Genomic DNA, 18405 nt, shown 5'->3' on the forward strand with positions numbered 1-18405 from the left:
CAAACTTGCCACTGGCCCAGCAGAATATGGGGAAGGGTATACAGTTGTGCTGACCCCTAAAGCGGTCTATTTTCAGCAAGACAAAAATAGGCGGTCTAAAGCATCCTATATTTCTTGATCCTTGGCATATTTTGATTGAAGCAAGTTACAGACATGTTATTAAAACACCTGGGAAATGTTTTAAATTGATGGGAATGCATCATCTCTCCTTTTAAACCAAACAGACAGGAATTTATTACAACAGGCCTTGATGACTTTTATAAAATCACATTTTACTCCAATAAGGATTTTCCTATGGTAAAGACCAATATAAACAGCAGTTTGCAGATGTTTAAGGCAAGAACATATTAACGTGATGGTCACTACAGTCACACATTGTTGCCGCTGCATTAACTGAGTGGGATAAAGAACTTGAAGGCAAATCCCCCCCCCCCACGTGATGGCCAAACATGCAGGAAAAGTACCTATAGCCCACCCTCGACTACACTACACACTCTTCGAAACAACATCCATTGTGCCTTATTGTCGAGCTGATCCTTCATTAGCGTCAGCCTGCACACACACATAGCCACCTCGCTCAAAAGACGCTCCAAGAGCCCTCCTGGTCAGAGGTCACCAGTGGCCTCTGGTTTCCACGACGACAGCCTGGCAGTCCCCAACACTGAGTCCCCCCCCCCAAGCACACACACACGCACACAAACACTGAGTGAGTGACACACAACTTTTGTCCCCAAACTCCAGAGCATCAAAAGAAACCCTATTGTGTGCGTTTGTGCGTGCGTGTGTGAGAGAGCTCAATCCAAACATTTACAGCTGTGCACCGCAAACGCTTTTCAACACATTACAGAAGTGATTCCCAACCACTGTGAGTAACAAACCAATTCCACTTACTTGCTCAGAGAATTCTTTCCAACAAATAATGTATCTTTGTTCATCTATTTGTGTCAGCGACTATAGCGACAAACACAACAATTAAATGCTCTTTTTACCACGACCTATCACCATTCTTTCAGGATACAGCCTATAATTTTGTGACACTTTTGTTTGTTGCTGTCAATAAAAGATAGGAAACACAGCATTATAATTAAAATTATGATTATTTCTTTTAGTAGTAGTAGTATTAACACTGCTTAATAAGTGACAGAAGACGTGGTTAAATATAGGGTATATCAAGGAAGGACTGATTACTCTTGATTAAGTTTGACGCTCACTTTGATCGTAACGTAACGTTCCTCCATCATCCAGCACAGTGCACGCATGCACACGTTCATTTGCGATCGAGACGTGGAAGCACATCAAACGATAAAGAAGTTTGTCGCTCACCATATCCCGCATGCAGGACATGTCTTCTTCGGCCTGGCTCTCTCTCTCTCACCATTCAAATAAAACGATAATTTCCCGGAGTCTGTAAATGCAGCAGAGCGCGTTTAGGCTGCCTGGTGCTTGCAGCAACACACACGCTGGCACGAAGAAGCGTTTCCCTCTCAAACCTTTGCACAGAGTGGAAACACGAGAGGCTGTGCGCAATGTTTGAAGAGGGGAGGGCGACATCTAGTGTCCAGAGCTGTACTTACACTATTTAAGGGGAGGGCAAACTTGTGCTCACGGGATGATGATTATTATTATTATTATTATATAATACTAATTCACTCTGTTTGAATTGCATTATTTAGAATTAATTGAATAATAATCAACCAATTATGAATCAAATAAAAATATATAATGTATTTGTAAAATTGTTTACTATATTGTTTTTCAAATGATTACAAATATATATATATTTGTAACTATTTCTCATTTGATTCTTCACAATGAATACACTAACCAATTTTTGAATGCGATAAATGACTCAAAAATATTTACCCATTTTTGGGGGATGCTAGATTAATGCAAACAAATATTACACGACTCTTGATCATGTAAAATACAGTGGGCCGCTTAAAGAACGGAGCAACCCCTGCGTTGTGTTGTGCGTAGCGTAGGAGACTTCATAAAGACATGAATTAAGCACCTTTTTGTTTTCATAACAAAACAAATACTATTGTTAGTCAATGAAGAATCATGAAAAAGTACAAAGAAGTTGAAAGAGTAGCCATGTCTGAAAAGCAGTTTAATATCTAAACTCGCGATACACAATATTTCATATACATTTCAATGGAACAACTACATGCATCCCCACTATTTTTCTGCTGGGATTATGTCCTCCCAGGACTGGTTGGATACAAAAGTGAAACATGCTGCCCTCTGTCAGTCAAGAAGTTCTTCACGGTTTGGGAGGTTTAGCTTTGGGAAGCACTTTGACTGTGGTGGACACGGATTTGGATCCTTGCAGGTTCTCAGCAGTGCAAGTGTATGCTCCTTGGTCCACGTCCCTCACCTCGTCCACCAGGAGAATGGACTGAGTCTGCTGTCCATCTGAGCCCCCGCCGACAGGATTGATGCTCTCGAGCGTGTACAGAGGCCTCCCTATCTGCTCCCAAAACCGGTAAAATGATACATACAAACCACATGGAAAGAAAGTTAGAAGCCGTAGATTGGATAGGTGCCAAACTCTTACTTATCAGTATGTGAGTCTCAATCAACCATGTTTCAATATTATTATATTATCTACAATAATAAACTGAGTGTACCCGTTTTAACAAGCACAAAATGTTTTTGATATGTAGCAAAGTGACCTGCTGTCCAGGGTACTCCCATGTGATCTCCACTGCCACATTCCTCTCTCCCATCACAGTGCAGCTGAGACGTAGATTGTCACCAGCTGCCAAAGAGCTCGAACTGGACTGGATCACTGGGGCGGGGGGTGCCCTGGGGTCTAAAACAAATGTTTAAGATGGCATATTAGAATGTGCTAAACACAGACACAATTCTACTACATGTTCCAAAGGAACAAAGTCAATTTTAAAAGCCAACAGCATTGGATAACAACATCTTATCCTTCCCTTTAAATGTGAAGAACAGACTCACTGTGTTGGGATTTTGGTGTACCCACAATGAGTCATTGCCCAGGAAAAACGTCAGCTGTGATTCTGTACAATGACATAATTGTAGTATCGTACAAGGATATGGTGGCATTTTTACAAGTATGTTATTTTTTTCCAGACACGTTGAAGGACCACTGGAAAGCTTACAAACCCTAATCAGCAGTTCACCATTCTACAGAAAAATATAGAAGTACTGTAAGTGTGCAAAGTATATATCTTATAAATAAGTTCTTTAAATACATACATCTTTGTTGACAGGAAATGGCCTTCAATGACTTAAGGGTTTAAACGTTAGTTTCCATACTTACAGTATGTATACAAACAGACCGTAGGTTAGCTATCCTTTACGATTCTTGCTTTGAAATACACAAGTCCAACGCCCCTAAATTGTACAATTTGGCTGTTGTTTTGATTTTCATTTATGGTAAAAAAAAAACAACTGAATTTTAATCTCTCCAAATTTTTTATGATATTTGCAGAAGCTTAGTTTTTACACTTGTATTCAGTTAAGAATGTTAAAGTGTAACCTAAAACATTGCTTGTACTGTATATTTTATGATGATGGTAGATAATTTGTTTTTTAAAATTATTTTCCTATGAGAAAATTGTTGTATGTTGAAATTGCTTTGTCGTTTCCGATTTCCCTTTGCAACATAAATTTCATAAACATGTCTATCCTGAGTAGACCCACAAAAAAGACAAAGAAGCTCTGCAATTTTGGTTTGAAGTAAGCAGTTTGCAGTCATTTTGGCCATTTAGCAGTCCTTCAAAAACAATTTTGTACAATTTCTACCCACTTGAACTACCTATTCTAGACAGATAGGAAATGCTAAATTAATCACCACTTTGTTGAGTGTGAAGGCACGTTCATCACTGTTTGCAGCTTTAATTAAAATTTCATTTTATAAATCCAAATAAAATGGAGGTCGACGCACCTTGAAGAAAAAGATCCACTATGTAATGCTCTTCCACTAAAGATATCCCAGCATGGTGGGCCAATGGTTATTAGTGTGATGTCTACATATTTTTTTCATTAAAAAAATGGTGTGACATCTTATAACATTCAAACATATTTACAATTTCATATAAAACTATATGACACATTTTCATTAAACTTCCTTTTTTTATGTTAATTGTACGTAAAATTAATTTGCGATTAAGGGCTATATAAATAAACTTGACCTGTTAATTATTATTTTTTTTTTTACTTTGAACTAAATTCTATCTGTCAACATTTTAACTTTGTCCTGCAATCTTTTGGTGAATGTTAGCTGGGATAGGCTCCAGCTCACCCGCCACCCTAAGTGGTGTAGAAAATGGATTGAGGGATATCCCAGCCCTTTGTAGCTATGATGACTCACTTGTTTCGTTCCTCATTAGTCCTTTAAACAACAATATATAACACTAAGTCAGTCATATGTCACTCACAGTTGACATAGATGAGCATGTACTTGGTGGAGCTCTGCCTCAGGCCCCCCAGGCTGGCCACACAGTACAAGGCGCCGGCATGATGGGGCCGCGGTCGATGGATGGTGAAACCTTTCTGCACATCGAAGGAGATCTCCGTCCCGTCCACTGCCACCTCCACTGGCGGAAACTCACGGTGCAGCGTCACATTGGCAGCGGGCGATGTCACCTGGCAGGGCAGGCGAGTCGGCCAGTTGGTTCTCAGCTGGATTACCTCGTAGTAGTCAGACGATGGGACGAAAAGCTCCTGAGGGTCTATTTGGTACAGACAAGACAAGTAAACAGAGAATCAGTATCATTGTCGTGGTGAATTGAAGGGCTTTAATGCTATTGAGATGTTTTTTTTTTTTTTTTTTTTTTTTAACCATACCAGGGAAGAAAACAAAGACTTTGGCAGCTTTGTCATATTTCTTTCTGCAATCTGTGTCCTCACAGAACATTGGGTAGCAGGTGTACTCCCCTGTGTCTGCACCTGTAGTGTTGACTAGTGTCAGAACACCATAACGCTCATGCTGGACAATCCTGTGGAGGAGAAAGAGAAAATACTGTGGAAACCCAATCTCTCCAAATTTTTAGGACGGAGGAAAGCAGTACACTCGTCATCATCAAAGTTAAAGCTTAGCTCACCATTTATGGATGTTATTGTTTGACTATTAACAACAATTAACTTGTTTGACTATTGACAATGTAAAAATGTGAGGGCACTTGCCTTCAATAATCCTCCCTCTCCTAATTCATTACCGCAAATTTCGCTCATCATAAAAGGGTGAGTTTTACTACCAGGGATTTAATTCGTTTTAAAAATGTTTATGGCAGGTAGGAAGCTTAAAAAATTTAAACTTTGACACTGCCTTCCTAGTCTACATATCGATAAAATCCAACTCTTATACAGTATAATGTTTGTCACATATTGTTGTTATAATTTAATCATTCTCTGTTGTTTCCCCCCCCCCCCCCCTCTGTTCTCACTTTTCCCCTCTGTCTGTACCCTCTCATATCTCATTCTGTCCAAGAGAATTTCCCCAAAATGTCCATTGAAATACAAATAACCACATAATGAGTATATAAACCACTCCCGTTGCACAGAAAAACTGTTTCGGCATAAAAAGGCAGACACACTGGATTGGATGATCAAATAACTGAATAGGACAGGATAAAAATAAAAATAAAAAGATAACTGAATAGGACAGGATAAAAATAAAAATAAAAAGATAACTGAATAGGACAGGATAAAAATACAAATAAAAAGATCAGCTAGGCTTAGCAAAAGTCCAGAGCCACTTTCAAGTCCGGCTTCCAGACTGCACTGCGTAAAACACCATCATGAAGAGGCACTTTTATGCAAAAACATCCACATCCTCCACAGCCTCTATAATTTCAAAGCCAAAAGGTAAGCAGAGCTGTACTGTGTTTTTTTTAAAATAAGCAGTGCATACTTGATTGCACGGTGAAGTTGTCGATGCAATGGTGGGGGTATTTGTGTCCATGTGACCCAAACACAGTTTTGTGTATGAATTGCTGCCTCAATGAGTATAAATGTATTTATTGTTTTTATAGGCGCTTGCTCCCCCCCCCCCCCAACAGTCTGGACTGTACTCTGCCCCAATGACACAGTCCGCCCTCAGTCGTCAAGGTAACAAAAGTCAGACTCGTCATTGGCCAAGCAGTTTTTGGTGTGGGGTATACAGTCGTTCACTTGCATCAGACAGGATGTGTGCAATAATTCTTGATTCTTGGCGTGTTCTGACACAGACATCTGGGAATTCTTTTAAATTGAGACAATGAACCATTGTTAGTAAAGTTAATAAAGGTTTACTGATGTCAGCAGCTCCCACATCCCAAAAACATGCATGGTAGGTTAATTGAAGACTCTAAATTGCCCCTAGGTGTGAATGTGAGTGCGAATGGTTGTTTGTTTATATGTGCCCTGCGATTGGCTGGCAACCAGTTCAGGGTGTACCCCGCCTCCTACCCGATGATAGCTGGGATAGGCTCCAGCTCTCCCGCGACCCTTGTGAGGATAAGCGGCTCAGATAATGGATGGATGGATGATGTCAACAGTCTAAACTTAGACCAGATTATCTATCCATTCATTTTCTACTTATTATGTTGACATAACTGGGAGCTGAAGCTGATGTGGGTGAAAGTCAGACTTCACCATGGACCGGTCACCAGGCAATCACAGGCCTCATATACAGGAGAGACAACCTTTCACACTCACATTCACGCAGTCACTGAGTGGGAACTGAATTCACACTGTCTGCATTTAATCAGGTGAGGGAACCACCACACTGTCAGTCACGTGGAACAGATGAACCCTATTTAGTTCTATTTCTTCTGTGTATTCGTCTATTTAAGATCACTTCAAGACTTATCAAGCATAAAGCCTACCTGAGCCTGCCATCATCATCTTCCTCCAGGTACGATGGGACGCCCCACTGGACGGGTTTACCCCTGCACCTCAACTCCAGAGCGTCTCCAACGTGCACACTTATTTTCTCTTCCACCTTGATGAACTTACCTCTGTTAATCACCTTTGGGTGTCAGATACAAACCAGAGTCACTCACTTTGAAAGAGTAATGGGTCGCGTCTAAAGAAGGGCTTCTACCTGTGTAAGCAAGGCCTGAGCCTGCGTCGATGCTTTAACTTTCGGTTTAGCTTTTGAACCCAGGGTCCCTTTCTGTGCTGCTTTGGCCAGTTTAGGTTTGCCAGGCTTGGCCTTCCTCCCTGGCCTCCTCCTCTGCTCTCGAGCATCTTTATGACAGTAAGCTAGATAGCAATCAGAACATCATAAAACATCCCATACACAGGTGCTACAGTGATAACCATGACTATCTTTAATAGTGGCCGACAACAACAATACGTGGCATCAGAGAACAGGCAATGAGGTAATCATCTTCTCCCAGAACATTTTGATATTGTAAATGAGAAGTAGGGCCGATTCGGTTCGCAGGATTACGCAAAATATAAAAGACTGATTTCTATGAAATATCCTACTTCTGTTCATCATGCTCAATGAACCAGGAAGTAGCTTGCTAGCTAACAAACAGATGGACAATCCAAAATAAATACAGAGCTCTGTTCTAATTTGTATAACTTTTGTAAACTGTTTGGCCTTGCTGGAGGTTTGCATTCTACCTAGTAACATTGTATTTCAATTTTCCCATTGTAGCATTGCTAACAAATCTGATGGCGGCCTCTGGCTTCTACACAGTAGTGTACATTCACAGAACTGCTTAGTAATGGAACTGCCTCACTTACCTAACTCGGAGATGACGATACAAATAAGGAGAGCACTCAGCACCAGCCTCCACTTCCGCCCAAACAAGTTTGTCAAAGTCATGATGCTGGATTACCAAAGCCGTCAGCGGGTTGTTAGTTCACACACTTCGACACAAATTGAGTAAAAAGGAGCAAGGAGGGAACGAGAGAAGTTACAGGAGGAGGTGGGCAGAACTCGCAAAGTGAATGGTCAGCTCGTGTCTAGAATCACACAAATTCCGCCTCCTGAGCGTGGCATTAGCACCCCAAATTCCTGCCGACTGGCTCAATGGAGGCTTTCAAGCTTGTCTGGACCAATGAGGACGCAAAAAAAAAAAGCAGAGGCCTCTCCATGTGAAATCGCACAGGCTGTTTGCTTAGCTGCTGCGCTGGAAGTCTGTGAGCAGCATGACACGACAACACTGAACACAAGCCAGATGAGATTTATTCAAAGCATTTGGTGTGCTGGAAGAGTAATGCCTTCTGACATTGTCGTGTTGTTTTTTTGTACTGGCGACATTGTGACAGACTGCAACACACCGGTGACACCGCTATGCATCCCCCCCCCCCCCCAGCCCCCCCAAGGAATTTCCTTTTTCTCCAGGCATTATACATTGTAATTTGTGTTCCTCAGTTAGCCTTGTTGTTTATTTTGATTTCAGCTGTGTGGCATCGCTAGGCCTATTTTAGGGGGCCTGAAGCACCCCGAAAAAATGTCTTAAGCCCCCCAAAATGTTTTGATTGTAAGTAGTTATTCTTCAATGACGCTAGCATGCATGTATTTTGAATGTGGGAGGAAGTCTTAAGTACCCGCTCAAAAAACCACAAGTGGAGAACACGTAAAGTCCATACGGCAAGGCCGGAGCTGAAATTGAAAACCCGAACCTCAGAACAGTGATGCAGACATGCTAACCACGAGGGTTCTGTGCTGCCTTCCAGACGACCAAACAAAACATTTTGAAATATGATACGTACTGTTACAAAATAGCCATCCATTTTCTATAATTCCTTATCCTGTTCAGGGTTGCGGGGAGCTGTAGCCTCTCCCAGCAGACTTTTGGTGAAAGGCAGACAGCCGGGACTGGTCGCCAATCAATCCGAGGGCACATACAGTATATTAAAAACAGACAACCATTCACCCACGCTGCCTGCATTGAAGAAAGGTGTTGTTTCAAAATAAGTGGTTCAAATTCAAATCAATCTGCACATGGAACTGGATCCTGAGAAAATGTATTGGCAGCAGGGACGTGGCAGTATCACTGCCCAGACATTGTTTCTACCGATGTTTCAAGGATGTTTTGCATTTTGGTTGGCGCCATGTGGTACCCAAGTGAAACTATGGAAATCGTTTTTTGAAACTAAGCAACAGCTTTGAGCATGGCATGCAGTCGGTAATCTGAAATGAAAGGTTTGATTGTTATGCAGTAAATCTGAGTGTGGGTGGAGTAAATTCTTTATCCTAGTAACTTTTACTCCTAATGCTCCACAAGCGGGACAAAAAAACTGTAAACATCTTGAGGACGTTAGTTTCTCTTTAATTAAAGTATACATTCACAATTTAAACTCTTCATATTTCCACTTTGATACAGGAAACATACTAAAACGCGTATACATCAAAAACAAAAATCAGAAAAACCTCTTACGTCCGCCGGGTGATAAAAATAATTGTGTAAAAAATGATATCTATAAATCCGAATTACAACGTCATATAATCTTAACAAAATTAAAAAGTACAAATAAATTAGCAGCTGATTTGTTTTTACTGCTTACATTTTCTACAGTTTATGAAGCAGATGGGTGCAGGAACGACTTCACAATAATTCGGCAATACAGGTAAATATGATGAATAAGAAACATATTGTGGAACCTGACAGTGGAGAAAATTAAATAAAATGTGCATGGAAGCTCTACCTGCACGGACGTGTGATGAAGTCATTGTGAACCACAGATGCTTAACACTGTAAGAAGGAACGCCAGTGGTGTTTATAGTTAACTCACATTTACAAAACAGTGACTCACAGTAACATCTCTATACATCTCTCACTATCCCGCGAGCACTCATAATCGGCAATCTTTTAACATGTCCTTGTCTGTTTTTTCACTGATGGTTTCGATTGCTGAAAGGTTGGTTTTGTGACGCTGGTTCTGAACACTGTAATGCAGCCCGTAGCCAAAATAGATGACCAAGCCTGCAAAGATGAAATATTACGCTTCATTGACTTGACCAAAAGAATAAACTCGAACCTCCAAAGTTAAACACGATCAGCTCTGTGATGTTAATTCACTCATAATCCAACCATTTACTGCCACTGATGAATATACATATTTGTCAAGTACGTTTTTCAATGAATGAGTTAATGGAGAGCTCACCCGTGACCCTATGAGGGCAAACGGGGCACAAAATGGATAACTGTGCACTACTCATCATATTACACTGAGCTGTTTTATGGTTATCATGACCCTTTTTCCTCTTTGCCATCACTGGTATCCTTTTCAAAGTGACATTAGAAAACAACACACATTATATCACTTTTGGGGGGTTCGACTTTGGAGGTTACACTGTACGTCTTTCTTATCACAAGTGTAGTCTCACCTACTGCCATCCAGATGGCATACCGTAACCACGTGGCGCCTTCTAACTGGAACATGAGGTAGATGTTTATAAGAGCGCTCACAATGGGCAGTACAGGGAGTAAGGGCACCTATTGAGCACATGAATATCCATGTGTTGACATTGAGATCTTGCGCTTGGTTACTCATATTTATATTCTAAAATGCACTCACCATGAAGGATGCCTTTTGGGAGTTCTGTGGGTGCCTCCAGATGAGAAAAACGGCAAGTAGCAGGATAATGGAAAGGATGCAGACGAGCGCCACACTCCATGCCTCCACGCGGTATAAGGCATCAATAGCCAGGCTCAGGGTGATGCACAGAGCAGCCACACACACAACTGTACCCAGACAACATAAGAAACACAATGACGAATGCCGAGGACCGAAATAAGAATAAAAAAGAGCACGTCCTTACTGGAGACTAAAATCAGACTCGTGACTCTTTTTGACGTGTCTGAATTTGGAGACGATGGAGACTTTATAAAGCCAAATTTGGTGTTGGATTCCATGATTTGTAGTTGTCCGTCATCAGATGGAGTCACCTGATACCTTGAATGACACATATACATACACATACACAACATGAAAGGATGTCGTTCAAAGCATTCATAGTATTAATGAAGATATAATCACCTCAGTATTAGGATACATATCGCTACAAGTGTGTAGGCAAAAAGGGTCCCGATAGACATCATCTCCACTAAGGCGTCCAGGTCAAACAGCAGAGCCATGATGGCTGAAAATTAAAGAAAGGTCAGTCAGTAAAACTCATTAAATATATACAGTTCATATTGTGGATGTGACTTTACATTGGAGCAAGGGGTGGTAGTTCCCCCGTTAAGTAGGTGGCGCTGTTTTTGTTCTTCTTTTCCCATGTGTAATTGAGAATTAACACAAAGTAGTAACTCAATTGCAAAATTTAAAAAATAAAAAGTTGTTTTTGGAGTAATTTTCTTTGTATTTCCAAATTTTAGTTCCTGTCCTGTCTATCAAGTATGAAGAGCCAAGCAAAGCCATTTCTTTGCTAGCCTAAAAACGCAGAAGAAAAATCAGAAGCACTGACCTAATATTTGTTCCATGAAATTTTATTCCTCCATTCCCAACAGTCTATTCTCTTTATTTTGTAGAATTTCTCTTTGGTTTCACTGCTTCCTGTACGTAAGTGAAAGTGAGATGTTTTTGTCCAGTCAGATTTTAGACTCAATGTGCTTCTACTATTTCAATCTAATCTGCCCAGGGCCGTTCATAAAAGTAGTGCTTGCTACATTATCAATGGGAACGTTTAATGAGTCAGATTACAAATGAATCCCTCTCGATGACGTCAGCATTTTGCGCCCTGATTGAGTAAAACCCTTGTTACAGCCAACTAGTTTGACTAGCAAAACACACCTGCACACATGAATGCATTTAATAATCAGGTGAGTCTCAGGTGAGTATGTTATTTTATTTTTTTCCATGTTGTTAGATAAATATTGATTTTGAACTGTTGTAGATGATGCATGTGGCACAGTTGCATGCTGTTTTATTGTCTTTTTGTGTGGTATAAAAACTTTCTATATTTACGACATGATATTGGTGGATTTAAAAGGTGGGTAAATTCCCACTAAAGGTTAAATTACCGAATGCACAGCCTGCCACTGATGTGAACTGTATCTGTCTGTATCTATCTACAGTATCTATTTTGCTATCCATGTTAACATCGACATTTCATGAGCTGAAAGGATGAAGGATTCTTCTTGTCTGCGTTATTCATCACGTTGCAATTGGAATAGAAAATGGAAAAGCACATCAGACAGTAAGAGAGAGTAATGGAGCCAAAATATGCAGCTGGTACGCCATCATTTTTTTAAAATTTTTTTAAATATATAAAACACCATCGTACGCAAGCATTGAAATCCTAACTCCCTCATACAAATCTTTACCTGCCACAGTTCCGGATGATATGGTAGCCACAGCAGGACTACCCCTGGAGGTGACTTTGGTCAACGGTCGGAAAAGAAGGCCGTCTCTTGCCATAGCGAACATCACCCTGGGCATGGGGAACATGGAGCCCAAAAGGCTGCGCAGACCAATAAAAAACAGTCTTAAACAATAAACACCTTAACAGGGTGTTGTTGTTATCAGTGACAATCAAACATTAAAATGAAAGTTCGAGTTTGCGCATATACCTTGTGGACAGGGCACACAATGACCCCACAGCCACAACATATTTGGCGGCACCCCAGCCGATGTGTTGAAAGGCCACGGGAAGGGGGCTTTTTTTGCTGAGCATGTAGTAAGGCATCATCAGTGTGAGCGCGGCAGAAACAGCAAAGTAGGCCAGGAAGCAGATAAGTAGAGAGGCCACAATCCCCACTGGAACAGACTTTTGAGGGTTCTTTACCTCCTCACCTAATAGGAACAGAAAAAAGTCACAATAATATTAAAGATGCTAGTATAGTATAGGATAGTATAGTATAGTATAGTATAGTCTAGTAGTGTTTAAATATTATTCATTGTTGTATAGCTGCCAATCTACTTATCGCAAGTGTTTTACATCTACTACATAATACAGGCACAGCTCAATAGATTCAAATATACAAATGTTAATTCATTTAAAAAATCAATTTAAAAAAGTGAAACTACTCATACATTATACAGATTCATTATAAATAGGAAAATACTTTTTAGAAGGCCAATTATATCAAATTCGGTTTCTTATGTAATATTTACATCTCTTGAGAGTGTGAATTCTGTTTTTCATTCGTTGTCAGCTATATCAGCAAAATGATACAATTTTAAAACATGCAATATTTACCTATTTGTGTAGTGAAGCTATTTATTATTGGAATTTCACTGAATTTAACTACTGAAATAAAATCCAATTTATTAAGAGACATCGTGCATATATCTATTATTCAAGTACTGTTGCCACATACTGCTCTCATTCTGCTCAGGGTACCTTGTGCAGTAAGTATATACATTTTTTACTATACTTATTATTGCGTGCTGCTTCTGTCCACTCTGCTGCTGTAAAACCAGAATTTTCGAATTGTCGGATAAATAAAGGCTTATTCCATTCCATTCTGTTCTATTCTATTCTAATCTAATGTCCTTAATAACATGTTAAGAGTAGCACACCGATGCCAGTAAAATTCTCAGCAAAATCTTTTAACTGATTTAAACAATTGAAAGAAAGAGCCGCGAAAACAGACATAGTTATACTAAATAAAAAGCCAATGATTAAAGAAGGAAGAAGTTAAAAAAGTCAGAGTTGATAATGACGTTTTGAGAGACCTCGACATAGCTGACTTCGGCTCAGTAAAAGAGGAACTCAACAAGTGTTTTGTGAGTGTATTTTTGCAAACGTGCGATCATCATCATCGAACTGGAAACTGAGGTTATTGTGACATAGGAGAGTGGCTCCCCGGTCCAAAGTTGATAAAAATAATAACATGAGAAAAATGAAATGTACACCAGAAAGTAAGCTGTATTTATCTTTATGTGAAGACACTCGACTCCAAAGCACAACCGGGTCTCTTCCTCTTCACTTTCATTATTGGTCAATCAGGCCGACAGTTATTACACCTGTACAATAGTGAAGAATTAAAAAAAAAAGTTTCTTAAAACCAAGATTTACATGACTTCCCATGTAGAAAAGAAATCAAAATGTAATCCATTCGGAGGACCACGAGCATCCAGGAATAAATTATGTTTGACTTTTCCCAAAATCTTCCTACACTACAAGCATTGGAAATGATTTAACAATAACATTAGAACTGATGCTAGTGCAGCAAGAGTATCTTGCTCAACAATTTTACAGATTATTAAGTACAGCAGGTGAGTCGAGGTTACCAGGCAAAGACATGTAATTAAATTGTTCTTTTTTGGGGGGAGGGGGGGGGGGGGGGGCAGAATGTTCAGCTTGTATGTAATTGTTTTGCTTTAGTGATGCAATATGCAATAAAGTGATTTATATAGATTTAATAAACCACATTTGATGGATGAAGCATGTTGTTGCATCTGCATAGAAAGCGGTCTTCTCACCTGTCGTCGCGATACAGTCAAAGCCCACAAAGGCGTAGAAGCATGTTGCTGCCCCAGCCAGGGTTCCACTGAAACCATAGGGAAAAAAGCCACCGACTCCAAAGTTGCTTGTCAGATTGGCGGTGGTGCTCAGGTTACTGCACAAAAGAGAGCCCATTATCTCGTCGGCGGGTTTAATGTTCTGTAATCTGGAGGATGATAATGTCTTATCTGCTAACAAGTGGATGCTACATGCACCCAAACACAAACAGACTTGTAGCTGTAACTCTTTGACTTTACTTGAGCTGTGCTGTGGCGTTGCGGAAATCATCTTCACTGATTTGCCAGTTAGCGATGTCTCCTTTGATGAAGCCTGAGATGGCGACAAAGACCAGAACTAGGATGTTGACCCCAGTAAAGACCTTGTTGATTGTGGTTGACTCTTTCACGCCAATGGAGAGTAAGCCTTCAGAGGAAACATAAGAAGAGGTGATATTAGATTTGACGTTTGATGCTTTTTTTATATTGCTGTCCAAGTCTGAGTTAGTAAAGCGACATTACCAGATAGAATCATTATAAGAAAAGCAGCAAAGACATCTGGGTAGGGTGCCAAGAATGGAAGGTCCATTGCTGCATTCTCTGCCAAGTATTTGGACATGACACCCCCGATGAGGTCATCAAACGTGCCACTCCATGCAATCGCAACACTGGACGTCCCTGAGCAGAAAGTGAGTGAGCTAATGCAATAAACCGATGACTGTAACTGCAGTCATAAAGTCAGAAAATACACGTTGATATTTCCTGGCATCCGCTAAACTTTAGACTTTGGAGGTTTATGGTCTTATCTACATGGCGGTAAGACAAGATTATACATATGTGCATCATCTTTGGAAAATCTGCTTCTACAACAGGTGGAAAGTCAGAAGATGGAACATGTGGATGGTTTATCATTTAAGTTCGGTGCTCTCTGAATATATTACATAGGGAAAAAAAAGGGAAATGAATCAATCAAGCATTTCCCCTACCACACGGCATTAACCATTAGTGTTCACATCAAATTGCTAAAGATAAAAGAAACTTACCTATGACATAGGAGAGAAGCAGATTCCATCCGGTGATAAAAGCCAGCAGCTCCCCGACGGTCACATAGCTGTACAGGTATGCCGAGCCTGTTTTAGGTACTCTGGAGCCAAACTCTGCATAGCACAGTCCAGCAAATATGGATGCCAGGGCAGCGATGAAGAAGGCGAGGATGATGCTGGGTCCAGCCGTCTCTCGGGCCACTTCGCCGGTGAGGACGTAGACGCCGGCTCCAAGGGTGCTGCCCACACCGAGCGCCACCAGGTCCAGAGTGGTTAGGCATCGGTTAAAGGTGGACTGCTCCCCATCGGGCTCCAGAGGTTTCGTCCTCGACAGGCTCACGAAGAACGACTTCAGCCCTGCCATGCTTAGGCTCAGGATGTAAAGATGCCGGATTTGAAGAGGAAGACGCAGGTGCAAGTGCAGCTGGATGTCATGGAAGAAGGGAGGGAGTGAAGAGAACAAGTCAAAGACAGCAAAGAGGAGTAGCAAGGGCGGGTCATTCAACGTGTCAATGAATAATTGTCAGGGCAGACCTCTGGTAGGACTCACCCTCTTTATAAAAGGCCATCATCTCAATAGAATACTATTTATGGAGCCCTGTATAGGGCAAGAAACAACATTTGCTGTTTGAAATGTACGCCCCACTATAATGTTAGTCACTAGAGCCATTTGATTTCCTTGATGATTTTGAAAAATAAATTTACATTAAGTCTTGAAATGTACTGCAGTGTTCTTCTTGTGCAACAATTATCAATTCATTTATTCTTATATTGCCCTTAAATACATGATAGAAGATACAACAGACTTATTAAAACCTACATTTATTTTTACTCACATGTTCTAAGAATGGTTCACTCACCAACCCACAACTCACAGAGGTGTTATAAAAAGGCCCTTCACTCAAGCTTTTGCAACTTAATTTTTTTATGAGCCTATTATTTTTATACGTGCTAACATCCATCCATCCATCCATTTTCTGAGCCGCTTCTCCTCACTAGGGTCGCGGGCGTGCTGGAGCCTATCCCAGCTGTCATCGGGCAGGAGGCGGGGTACACCCTGAACTGGTTGCCAGCCAATCGCAGGGCACATGGGAACAAACAACCATTCGCACTCACAGTCATGCCTACGGGCAATTTAGAGTCTCCAATTCATGCATGTTTTTGGGATGTGGGAGGAAACCGGAGTACCCGGGGAAAACCCACGCAGGCACGGGGAGAACATGCAAACTCCACACAGGCGGGGCCGGGGATTGAACCCGGGTCCTCAGAACTGTGAGGCTGACGCTCTAACCAGTCGGCCACCGTGCCGCTACGTGCTAACAATACAATATATTCTCACCACAGCCGGATCATGCCAGAAGATAACCACAGATGGAGTCAGGATAACTTGTTTAATCACAGCTGTAAACAAATAAAGACATTAAATGAGGATCACACTGAGAGATAGTGGTTATATATATATATATATATATATATATATATATATATATTTGTTGGGTGGTGAATATGCAGTGTCATTTCAAAAGTAAAAGAAAGTGTATGTTGGGTTTTTGACACATTTTTCTTTCATCATGTAAACACAACTGTCAATCACGCCTTGCCAAAAGCACCACTAAAAATACTCTTTTTTTTGTGTAAATGTTTTTGGGATGTGGGAGGAAACCGGAGTACCCGGAGTACCCGGAGAAAACATGCAAACTCCACACAGGCAGGGCCCGGGATTGAACCCGGGTCCTCAGAACTGTGAGGCTGACGCTCTAACCAGTCGGCCACCGTGCCGCCGTAAATACAATACGATTACTAAAATACAGTGGAATAAACACTGACACTGATTATCAGCTCAGTAGGAAATTGGATAGTTCTACTGAGGATGTCACCACTCAAATGTATGACACATGCCAAGTAATGACCATGAGAGTCCATATATTAATAAAACACAGGAGGACAAAGCAGTCATGTTGATGCAGGCTGCACACTTTCCCCATGAGAAGTAGCGTTCGCCTCTACATCCACTACCAGGGGGATTTCAGCCCCCCTTAAGCCCTCCTGGCATCCACCTCAGCAGGCTTGAGGCGAGTGGAGGGCAGACCTTTCCGTCTACCTTTGACCTTGCTATCTACTGAGCTATCTATTCCACAGTCGAGATAAGAGGTTTATTGACAACAACAACTGCACACGTGACAAATACTTTTGTCACCGCTATTATATTATATTATATAAGATAAAGATTGCCCGTGACACATCAAGATCACATTCACATTCGCAAATCAAAAACAGGTTTTGATTCCTCAGCAGATGACATTCTCATTCTACAGACATGCATATCCTGGTACTGTACCTTGCTTGCTGTCTCATGAGGAGTTGCCATTGGCAGGCATAAGTATCAGTGCTGCTGACTTGGATCAAGGCAACATGATTTTTTTTTTTTACTGCAATATATACAAGAGTGGCCAGCGAGACCCTCCCACTCCATGGAATTACTCACAAAGTAGCCTTTCTTGCTCCATTGTTGGGATCATAATGTGCTCATTATTGCAAAGTCACAGCTGTGACCCAAATATCCCAGTGAGAATCTCAAAAATGCTTTTGTGCTAAATTTATATTGTTTTATTAATGGTCCTTATTTGAAATGTAATTCAATCCAACGCAATGCTCTCATGTTCTAAAGACTGACTGATTTTCAGAATCGGAATTATAGTCATCTTTTTTTGCCAAGTCTGTCAATAATACACAAGGAATTTGTCTCCGGTAGTTGGAGCCGCTCTAGTACGACAACAGACAATTGACAGAGAATACTTTTGGGACATCCATCCATCAATTTTCTGAACCACTTATCCTCACAAGGGTTGCGGGAGTGCTGGAGCCTATCCCAGCTAACATCTGGCAGGAGGGGGGGTACACTCTGAAATGGTTGCCAGCCAATCACAGGGCACACATAAACAAACAACCATACTCACTCACATTAACACCTAGGGGCAATTTAGAGACTTCA

The 18405-nt window shown here is 41.0% G+C and overlaps 3 protein-coding genes across 5 annotated transcripts in view; all 3 read right to left on the minus strand.

The window, feature by feature from the left end:
* n4bp3 (NEDD4 binding protein 3) overlaps positions 1-1482 on the minus strand; it is a 30135-nt gene extending 28653 nt beyond the window's left edge. For both annotated transcript variants that reach the window (XM_061787757.1, XM_061787763.1), the window contains exon 1: positions 1324-1482. The gene's annotated coding sequence lies outside the window, so the exon portion shown is untranslated. The remainder of the gene's footprint in view (positions 1-1323) is intronic.
* Positions 1483-2097: 615 nt separating this feature from the next.
* Positions 2098-8151, minus strand: LOC133484676 (platelet-derived growth factor receptor-like protein). The gene is made up of 7 exons (XM_061787621.1): positions 7714-8151; positions 7061-7221; positions 6843-6985; positions 4822-4973; positions 4413-4706; positions 2676-2815; positions 2098-2470 (listed from the first exon to the last, which is right to left on the minus strand). Exons 1-7 carry the CDS (start codon positions 7793-7795, stop codon positions 2264-2266), a joined length of 1179 nt encoding a protein of 392 aa, XP_061643605.1. The 5' UTR covers positions 7796-8151; the 3' UTR covers positions 2098-2263.
* A 1076-nt stretch (positions 8152-9227) lies between these two features.
* LOC133484627 (cationic amino acid transporter 2-like) lies at positions 9228-17824 on the minus strand. Of its 2 annotated transcripts, XM_061787502.1 has the most exons (13): positions 17752-17824; positions 16753-16814; positions 15414-15837; positions 14893-15048; positions 14632-14797; positions 14353-14489; positions 12495-12717; positions 12249-12385; positions 10960-11062; positions 10742-10875; positions 10498-10664; positions 10307-10415; positions 9228-9902 (listed from the first exon to the last, which is right to left on the minus strand). In XM_061787502.1, exons 3-13 carry the CDS (start codon positions 15775-15777, stop codon positions 9772-9774), a joined length of 1827 nt encoding a protein of 608 aa, XP_061643486.1. In that variant the 5' UTR covers positions 15778-15837; positions 16753-16814; positions 17752-17824; the 3' UTR covers positions 9228-9771. The 2 variants fall into 2 exon arrangements, with proteins under 2 accessions (XP_061643486.1, XP_061643485.1); XM_061787501.1 differs by lacking the exons at positions 16753-16814; positions 17752-17824 and having other exon boundaries at positions 15414-15899.
* Positions 17825-18405: the final 581 nt, after the last annotated feature.

The sequence above is a fragment of the Phyllopteryx taeniolatus genome, chromosome 10 (assembly GCF_024500385.1).
Source record: "Phyllopteryx taeniolatus isolate TA_2022b chromosome 10, UOR_Ptae_1.2, whole genome shotgun sequence".
Classification (NCBI taxonomy): domain Eukaryota; kingdom Metazoa; phylum Chordata; class Actinopteri; order Syngnathiformes; family Syngnathidae; genus Phyllopteryx; species Phyllopteryx taeniolatus.